This window comes from Marmota marmota, unplaced genomic scaffold (assembly GCF_001458135.2).
Source record: "Marmota marmota marmota unplaced genomic scaffold, marMar, whole genome shotgun sequence".
Lineage (NCBI taxonomy): Eukaryota > Metazoa > Chordata > Mammalia > Rodentia > Sciuridae > Marmota > Marmota marmota.
In genome coordinates this window covers 10,386,850-10,397,267 of record NW_025999960.1, presented here as the reverse complement: position 1 = coordinate 10,397,267, position 10,418 = coordinate 10,386,850, and the positions used below count along the sequence as shown (strand labels likewise).

At 34.4% G+C, this 10,418-nt stretch overlaps 1 protein-coding gene across 1 annotated transcript in view; it reads left to right on the top strand.

Moving 5' to 3' along the window:
- Window positions 1-9,027, top strand: part of Pus7l (pseudouridine synthase 7 like) — a 27,746-nt gene extending 18,719 nt beyond the window's left edge. The window contains exons 5-7 of the mRNA XM_048802444.1: window positions 2,949-3,226; window positions 7,796-7,849; window positions 8,662-9,027. Of these exons, the coding sequence (XP_048658401.1) occupies window positions 2,949-3,226; window positions 7,796-7,849; window positions 8,662-8,982 (653 nt within the window). The 3' untranslated portion in view covers window positions 8,983-9,027. The remainder of the gene's footprint in view (window positions 1-2,948; window positions 3,227-7,795; window positions 7,850-8,661) is intronic.
- The last annotated feature ends 1,391 nt before the right edge of the window (window positions 9,028-10,418 follow it).

The following is a 10,418-nucleotide window of genomic DNA, read 5'->3' as shown; positions in this document are numbered from 1 at the left end:
GGGGGAAACAAGGAAGAGAATTGAACAACAGCAGATGAGGTAGAGAGGGATGATGGGAGGGGAGGGGAGGGGGGATAATAGGGGAAAGGAAAGGTAGCAGAATGCATCAGTCACTAATATGCCATTATGTAAAAATGTGAGTGTGTAACTGATGTGATTCTGCAATTTGTATTTGGGGTAAAAATGGGAGTTCATAACCCAATTGAGTCAAATGTATGAAAGATGATATATCATGAGCTTTGTAATGTTTTGAACAACCAATAAAAAAAAAAAGAATTGAAACATAATCTAATTAAAAGTTCATTTTTGATATTTAATACTTTATGCATTGTTTTTGATCTAGTTGTAAAATATTCCTGATTCTCAGCCTTCATAATTTTAGATTAATGTTATGGTGTATACATAAAACTCTTAATAGGCTGCAGTGAAGAAAAGTGGCAATGAGTGAGGCTGCAGTCAAAAGGCATGGACTTCACTCTTCACTTAAGTACTTTCCACCTGTGTGATCTTGTGCAGGCCATTTAACTCCATTGTTTTTGTTTTCTTGTCTGTAAATTTTAGCTAATAATGTTACCTAAAAGATGTTAAGAGATTTAAATGATACCCTTAAAATAGTGGCTGGCATATACTCCATACTGAACAAATAGTACTTGTACTTAAAAAATAACCAAAGCAACCATACCATTTCAGGTTCATTCAAATACCCAATCAACATACCTGTTTGTACTAAATTTCACTTACATTGAAATAAAAGACATCAGTTTTCAAATCTCTATAGTCATTATTTTTAATCATATACATATTAATATAGATAATTATTCACAGAAGAGAAATATTTTTGTGTCACACCATAATATATAAATAGTATGAATATTTTTGACTTTATGAATAATCTAAGTAATAATAAAAGACATTTCAAGGTGACTTATTTGTTTATACCTTACTATAGATATAGAGACTGTGAAGATAATTTTCTCATATCAATAATTCTTAAACTTTAATGTGCATGAGAAACACTTTGTGTATTTATTAAAATGTCAATTATAAGGCCCTACCTGAATGAGCATCTTTGCAGTAGTGCTTAGTAATCTATGCTTTAAAAAAGTGTCTCATTAGTGAGGCCTAATAGTATACTGAAAGGATCCAGGTCTCAATCCTTTCTTACTCCAAAAATTCTGTGTATATGTCCAAAATAACTCTTTAAAATCTCTAGTTCCTACTGGCTCAGCAGCTTATTTAATTCTTGGGAATATTTGTTGTTATTACTTTTTGTTTGGCAGTCTTCTGAATAACCTGCAAGTTAGTTTAGCTCTATTCTAAAGGAAGGAATTCTGGCAAGCTGTTACTGATGTTGATGTTGGAATTTTTTCATTTTTTTTTTTTTTTAAAAGCAAGGAAAGTAAAAGGAAGGGCAATACAATGAATGTCTTAAGGATAGCTAGGTTTAACTGATAGTGTTAAAAATCGTCTTAACAAAAGTCAGCCCAGCCAGGCGCGATGGCATACACCTTTAATTCCAGCAGCTCTGAAGGCCGAGGCAGGAGGATTTTGAGTTCAAAAGCCAGCCTCAGCAAAAGTGAGGTGCTGAGCAACTCAATGAGAATCTGTCTCTAAATAAAATACAAAATTGGGCTGAGGATGTGACTCAGTGGTTGAGTGCCTCTGAGTTCAATTCCCAGTACAAAAAAAAAAGTGGGCCCAAATCTCCATCATGTCGCCTTAGGAATTGAATTCCTCAACAAGACACCTAAAGTGCAAGAAATAAAATCAAGAATCAATAAACGGGATGGTATCAAACTAAAAAACGTCTTCACTCCAAAGGAAACAATCAAGAACAGAAACAGTCTACAGAGTGGGAGAAAATCTTTGCCACCTGTACCTCAGTACAGCATTAATCTCCAAGATACATAAAAAACTCAAAAAACTTAACACCAAAAAAATTTAAATAACCCAATCAATAAGTGGGCAAAGGAATTGAACAGACACTTCAGAGAAGGAGAAATATGAACGGTCAATAAATATATGAAAAAAAGTTTAATATCACTAGCAATTAGAAAAATGCAAATTAAAACAACACTGAGATTTCATCTCACTCCAGTCAGAATGGCAATTATCAAGAATACAAGTAATAGTAAATGTTGGTGAGGATGTGAGGAGAAAGGTATACTTATACATTGCTGGTGGGACTGCAATTTGGTGCAACCACTCTGGAAAGCAGTATGGAGAGTCCTGAGAACACCTTGAATGGAACCACCATTTGACCCAGTTATCCCACTCCTAGGTATATATCCAAAGGAATTAAACTCAACATATTGTAGTGATGAGGCCACATTAGTGTTTATAGCAGCTCAGTTCTCAATAACTAAGGTATGGAACCAACCTAGGTGTCCTTCAGTAGATGAATGGATAAAGAAAATGTGTTACATATACACAATGGAATATTACTCATCCTTAAAGAAGAATGAAATTATGGCATTTGCTGGTAAATGGATGGAATGGTAGACTATCATCTAAGTGAAATAAGCCAATTTCCAAAAGTGAAAGGCCAAATGTTCTCTCTGATATGTGGATGCTGACTCACAATAGGCAGGGCACCAGGAGGAAGGAGTGGAGGTTCACCGGATTGGGACAGGGTGGGTTGGAGGGAAAGGGAGGTGGTATGGGAATGGGAAAAACAGTAGAATGAATTGGACATAACTTTCCTTTGTTCATATATGAATACACACCTAGTGTAACTCCACATCATGTACAACCACAAGAATGGGAAGTTATACTCCATGTATGGATAATATATTAAAATACATTGTAATGTTATATATAACTAAAACGAACAAATAAAAAAGTCTTCTTCATATATATGTTGACTGCCTCTCATTTAGACAGCATAAGAAAAATCTCCATAGTGGCTTTTAAATAAAAGTGGCTATCTGATTTGCTTTTCATTTCAGAGGATGCTAAAGGCACACTTTCATTGATGCCTGAATTCAAAGTTCGAGAGAGAGCGTTGTTGGAGGCATTACATCGCTTTGGCATGACAGAGGAGGGTTGTATCCAGGCATGGTTCTCTTTTCCCCATTCCATGCGCTTATTCTATATTCATGCATATAGCAGCAAAATTTGGAACGAGGCAGCGTCTTACCGACTTGAAACCTATGGATCAAGAGTAGTGGAGGGTGATTTGGTCTGTTTGGATGAAGATGTTGATGAGCATTTTCCAAGTACTAAAGTAAGTATCATTCATCAAGGAGATTTAATTATCATATCAGGGACATTAATTTTCAGAACCTCTGATTTTGGAAACACTTTCAAACTAAGCATACTTTTTATTTATTTTTACTTAGTCTTGATCATCTGCTTCTATTCTCTGTCAATTGAGGATTAACAAGTTAGAAAATGGAAAAATATTGGGGTTGAGGATGTGGCTCAGTGGTAAAGTGCTTGCCTCACATGTGTGAGGCACTGGGTTCAATCCCCAGCACCACATAAAAATGAATAAAGATACTGTGTGTTCATTTACAACTAAATAAACATTAAAAAAAAAAGAAAATGGAAAAATAAAAATAGTAAGTGGTATGGAGTGAGAATGGTGCATGGTGCCATTTAAAACTTCCTTTAAAGAATTGACTTTAAAAAAAAATCACATGGGCAATGCACAAAACAAGAAAAATTAAAGTCAAAACATAGCAGTTGGGGCTTCATTCCTTTAGCTACCCTAATTTGATTCCCTCCTTGTCTCTGGAAAATCAACCTCTGTTGATTGGCATTTGACTTTCTAGATTTTTCTCCATGCTTTTACATAAATATCCACAGAAAGTGGGGTTTTATTCCATTAGTTAACATTGAGAAAAGAAAAGGCAAGGCTTAGAAGCACAAAACTTAAAATGTCAAAAGAAAAGTAAGTTTTATAATCATGATATACAGAATATGTAATATTATGTTTCTTTTCTATAAATGTGATTTTATGTAAATATGATTTCATAACTGCCTTTTTTCCTCTTAACAATGTTTTTTATTTCAGAGCAACATTTAAAAAAAATTTTTTAATTTGTTCTAATTAGTTATACATGACAGTAGAATGCATTTTTGACACATTGTATACAAATGGAGCACAACTTCTCATTCCTCTGGCTGTATATGGTGCAGAGTCTCACCAGTAGTGTAATCATACATGTATATAGGGTAATAATGTCCATCTCATTCCACCATCCTTCCCATTCCTACATCCCCTCCCCACACCTCACTCCTTCTACACAATCTAAAGTTCCTTCATTCTCTTCTACTCCCATCCCAATTATGGATAAGCATGCACTTATCAGAGAGAACATTTTATAAGCCTTTGGTTTGGGGGGATTGGCTTATTTCACTTAGCATGATTTTTCTCCAGCTCCATCCATTTACTTGCAAATGCCATATTTCATTTTTCTTTAAGGCTGAGTAATATTCCATTGTGTATGTGTACAACATTTTCTTTATCCATTCATCTGTTGGAGAGCATCTAACTTGGTTTCATAACTTAGCTATTGTGAATTGAGCTGCTATAAACATTTATGTGGCTGTGTCACTGTAGTGTGCTAATTTTAAGTCCTTTGGGTATAAACTGAGGAGTGGGATAACTGTGTCAAATGGTGGTTCCATTCCAAGTTTTCTGAGGAATCTCCATACTGTTTTCCATAGTGGTTAGATTAACAATGTTTTAATGACATTTACATTAATGAAATTATAACTATGTATATCATAAAAGTTGATCCTTTCATTTTTTTCTCTGTTCAAGTAGTATGTTATCTCTGTGGGTTTTAACTAAATTATGAAACTAGATTCCATAAATTATGTGCGAAAATTTATTTTATAATATTGTAAGAAAAAAGGAATAAATGATTGTTTTCCAGCATTATCTTAAGTCAGTCTCCCAAATAAGTTTTAAAGGATTTGAGCAGTGCTTATATATTACATCATATGAGCAATTGAATTTTAAAGAAGAAAAAGACTTTAGAGACTATTTTTTTTTGTGGGGAGGGTACTAGGGATTGAACCCAGGAGTGCTTAACCACTGAGCCACATTCCCATCTCCCCCCCCCTTTTTTTTTTTTTTTTTATTAATTTAGAGATATTAACTCACTGAGTTACTTAGGACCTTGCTAAGTTGCTGAGGCTGGCTTTGAACTCACGATCCTCCTGCCTCAGCCTTCTGAGCCTCTGGGATTACCTGTGAGACTGTTTTTTATAGATAAGAATTAAGATCCAGAGTCACACAAGTAACAGAACTAGAAAGACCCTGCTTCTTGACTCCTAACCCAGATTGGTCTCTACTACATGAAGATGAAAAGGGGGCCAGCATCAAGAACTAGATTGTGGGGCCTGATTTTTCAAAAATTAAGGAAAGATAGATCTGAACTCTGTATAAAGGAAGCATTATTTAAGTTAATGACAAACTCTAGATGTGTGTTTTAGTTTCAAGTAAAACTAATTTAAGGAAAAATCACCAGGAACTTATTCATCCTTATGACTGAAAGTTATGATTGATTCAGATGCAGCTATATCCAGGGACTTAAGCAGTGTTCTAAATAATATGTCTTTTCTTCCTGGCATATGTTTTTGACGGCAAGATAGTTATTAGAAACTCTAGGCTTACTTCTCGTAACTCTATTCATTTTCCTGCAGGAAAGAGGCTTTTCTTTTCCAACAATGTGTACAGGAGCCATGGAATTGAATCTTAGTGGTTAGGAATGGCCTGGCCTGGGTCACGTGTCCATACCAAACAAATTAATGTAGACTGGAATATCTGACTAAGTCTGTGTTCCTGGGACCATGCCACCTAATGTGTATCTGAGAATTGGAAGAAGATCTCCTGGAAAATGAGGGTGCTAGTACAGAAAAGTGGAAGTAAAGGTTGTACAAGCCAGACAACAGATGTGTGCTTCACTGTTTCATTAAATGGATGGTTTATAAATATTTAGGTAAGAAAGTGATCACCAGGGGACAGCACTTATTACTAAGAATGGCTATTTGATTGAAACAGACTCTCAAACTGTGGAAAAAGAAATTTAGCAATTTTATAGGTTTTGTAGTTACATCATGTGGGCAAAGATATGCAAGTGATCTTCTGATAAATAATTAAAAATCAGAAAAATAATTAAAAATCAGAAATAAAAAAAAAACTTGAGAAAGCTGATCTACTTAAGTCATTATTTTTTAATTCAAAATAACATTTGCAAGGATAGTTTTGTGATCAGAATTGTATCTATTCTTCTTTTTGGAGCTGGAAAAATTGCAGAATTTCCTTTTGCTAACAGAAAAAAGAGACTATATATTTTAAATCTTATTGATTATATTTTATTAGCACTGACAGAAGAAAAGGCATGACAGGGGGCTGGGGATGTGGCTCAAGAGGTAGCTAGCGCGCTCGCCTGGCATGCGTGCGGCCCAGGTTCGATCCTCAGCACCGCATCCAAACAAAGATGTTGTGTCCGCCGAAAACCAAAAAATAAATATCAAAAAAAAAATTTTTTTCTCTCTCTCTCTCTCTCTTTAGAAAAAAAAGAAAAGGCATGATAGGAGGTAAACTATAAAATATGAAGATGGAAAGGAACAAGATTGCTAAAAATGGCATAATTGGGCATACAATATTATACTTCTGTAATTAAAAACTATAGGGGACTAATCTCATTTCCTCTTTTGATGGGTTACTAGATTAACAACTGTATCTGTTTTGTTATTTAATATGCCTATGGATCTATGGAAGACAGATTATACTTATGTGTATGAATCTATGGAAGACAGAAAGCTAGAAGTTTTGATTCAAGAAAGATCATAGTCCTATATCATTTGTCTACCCCTTGTATTTTGGTCAGATCACATCTCGGCATTAGAACTTTATATCATTTCTGAGTGTTGTTAAAAGTGGCTGTTTACCAATAATTGAACAAAAAAACTTAAAATGAGAAAAGAGGAGGGGAATTTCTGATGAGTAGGAAAAATTGAGGGGAAAGCAAGTAGACTTGGATTGTAGATAGCATATTATATGATGTCTGCTCTAGAAATATCAGAATGCTTTTAATCCTTTTAATGTGATATTTTGGAAATATCAGAATGCTTTAAATCCAAGATGATAGCTGCCTTTATACTTGAACTTTTATATAGAAGAGAAATCAGAATTGTATAGGAGGATCACAAGTTCAAAGCCAGCCTTAGCAACTTAGCGAGGCAGGCACTAAGCAATTCAGTGAGACTCTGTATCTAAATAAAATGCAAAAAAGGGCTTGGAATGTGGCTCAGTGGGTAAGTAGACTTGGGATGTAGACACTATATTATATGATATATATTATATATTAAATGTTGATAGCAATAATTTTCAAAATGAATTCATCATGTACATCTTTTTTTTTCCTCCTCTCTGTGACACTTATTACTATTATATGAAACAAATGTTGACAAACACCACACCAGCATAGAGTATTATGATATTTGTTGGGGACAGAGGTTGGTGGCATTAGAGGGGTTTGTTTTACAGAAACAGAGTTTTGATTCACCATAATAAAAAACAACTTATAAATCAGGAAAAGATTGTTGGTTCAGATTAACCCACCATTCTCCTTGTTTTCCAACTTTAGTTATTAATAGTTAAAGCAGGAAGAAATATTCTAGTTTTTATGTAGTCTATGTCTCCAGAGACAAATTATGAAAAGATCTTGTTTGTTTGCATATTCAGTATAGGAATCAAATTATACGCAATAGTTAGAGAAATTTGAGGTAATTTTAACATTTGGGAGTTATTCATATATATAAATATTTTAAATAGGTTCATCTGGTGACGAAAGAAGAGGAATCAGCTAACACATATACAATACACCAGGTAAACTTGCTTAAAAAACATGGTCACTAAAATCTAACTGTAAACCTTGTTCCCTAAAGACAGAATGTTGACCAGTTCCCCCTGCTTTAGAGAAATTTTTAAAAACTTTTAAATTAGGTTATAATTTATGTATAAGTTCACTTTACAGTTCTACATGTTTTATAAGCATATAAAGTCATGTGACTGTCATAAAAATAAATATAAAGAATAGTTTCATCTCTTACCCAAATTTCCCTATGTACTTTTTTTTGGCATTGGGATTGAACCCAGGGGTGCCTACCCACTGACACATCTCCAGCCCTTATTTGTATTTTATTTAGAGATTGAGTCTCACTGAGTTGCTGTGCTGGCTTTGAACTCAAGATCCTCCTGCCTCAGCCTCAGGAGCCACTGGGTTTACAGGCATATGCCACTGCAGCCGGCCCCCATGTACTTTTATAGTTAACCTCCACTCCCATCTACAACCCCTGGCAACCACTTATTTATTTTCTGTCAAATGGTATTGCTTTTGAAAGAATCACATCTTGGTAAATGGAATCACCTTAGTTATTGTGAGTCCTTTATTTGGGACTCACAAAAAAGTTTGCTTTTTTCTTTACTTGGTGGCATTAAAAATATTGTAGTTTAGTGTCCAAAGCATGTTGTTGGCTGACTATAGTGTGCATATTTACACACACACACACACACACACATATACACCACACATCTTGAACTGTTTTTTACAGATGTAGGTCCCAGTCATAAAAGTAAAATATGATCATACATACATCTTTCTGAAGGCTGTTTCATGTATTTTTTTTTCCCATTCACAGGTGGTTCTTCCCGTACTTGGATACAATATTCAGTACCCAAAGAATCAAGTAGGGCAATGGTACCAGGAAACACTTAGCAGAGATGGACTACAGACATGTAGGTTTAAAGTACCTACTCTGAAACTGAACGTACCAGGATGCTATAGACAGATTTTGAAACATGCCCATAATCTCTCATACCAACTAATGGGAGATCATGATGTCAAAATGGAAGGTTCCCACATTGATGAATCAACTTTATCTCTTTTGATCTCTTTTAATCTTGATGCTTCATGTTATGCCACAGTTTGTCTGAGGGAAGTAATGAAGTATGACATTTAAAACTGATACCCTTAAATAAAAAAAAAAAAAAACTGATATCCTTGATTAATTGTGTGTGTGCCAGTCATTGAAGGAAAGGTAGCTAAAATTTCGTGACTGTCTACCATATGCTAGGAGCTTCGTAATTGTTGTCTCCTTTGATTTTTCACAGCATCCTGAGAAGTTGGGGGAATTTGATGCTTTAAAGTTCCAGGGGGCATATAGCAAGTAAGTGTCAGGGTCTGAATTTAAGGTCTGTGTGAAAGCCTATGTTGTTTCTATTTTATCATGCTTCAATGAACTTTATTCTGTGTCATAAAGGGCCAATTGTTTTAAACTGTTAATACCATATATTGCTGTAAGCTAACACTTAAGATAAAAATTGTGAAATAGTATTCATATCCTCTAGCTCCTTGCTTAGAACACAGGTGAAACTAGATTGCATTGAAATCATTTATGTTTGGAGAGAAACAGATGAAGCATTTTGCTAATTAATAATGTCATCATGGGCTGGGGTTGTAGCTCAGTGGTAGAGCACTTGCCTAGCACGTATGAGGCCCTGGGTTCAATCCTCAGCACCGCATATAAATAAATAAAATAAAAAGTATTGTATCCATCTACAACTAAAAATATTTTTTAAAAAATATCATCCTTTTCTGTTTTTGAAATTATTGTTTATAACTACATATGAGGAAAATATCATTATCCTTCTTTATAATAGCTATCCCAGGTTATTTATTACCCCTTTATGAAACAAATAATTGATAAAACTTGAAATAAATATTTTCATATAATTTTTATATCCCCACATATATTGATCCCTAGCTTTTGGGGTTATTATCTAAAATACAGACTTTAGAGTCAGATCTCTGCTTAGATCCAGCTCTGATAAATTACCAATGAATTTGATTCTTTTTTGAGAATCAAGACAATGTCATCTTCATAAGTGATAAGTAAGAGGATTATTTTTACTTTTTTCTGTTGCTAAAAGAAGAAAGCATTTTGCCCATTTCCAAAACTTAATGTTTGTTGATTTCACTGTCTCACATCATGAATCATTCTTTTTTTAAAATTATTTTATTTATATATGACAGTGGAATACATTACAATTCTTATTACACATATAGAGCACAATTTTTCATATCTCTGGTTGTTTACAAAGTATATTCACACCAATTAGTGTCTTCATACATACACTTTGGATAATAATGTTCATCACATTCTACCATCATTTCTAGCCCCATGCACCTTCCCTTCCCTCCCACCCCTCTACCCTATCTAGATTTGGTCTATTCCTCCCATGTTCCCTCTCCCTCCCCCACTATGAATCAACCTCCTTATATCAGAGAAAACATTTGGCATTTGTTTTTTTAGGATTGGCTAACTTCACTTAGCATTATCTTCTCTAACTCCATCTATTTACCTTCAATTGCCATGATTTTATTCTCTTGTATTGC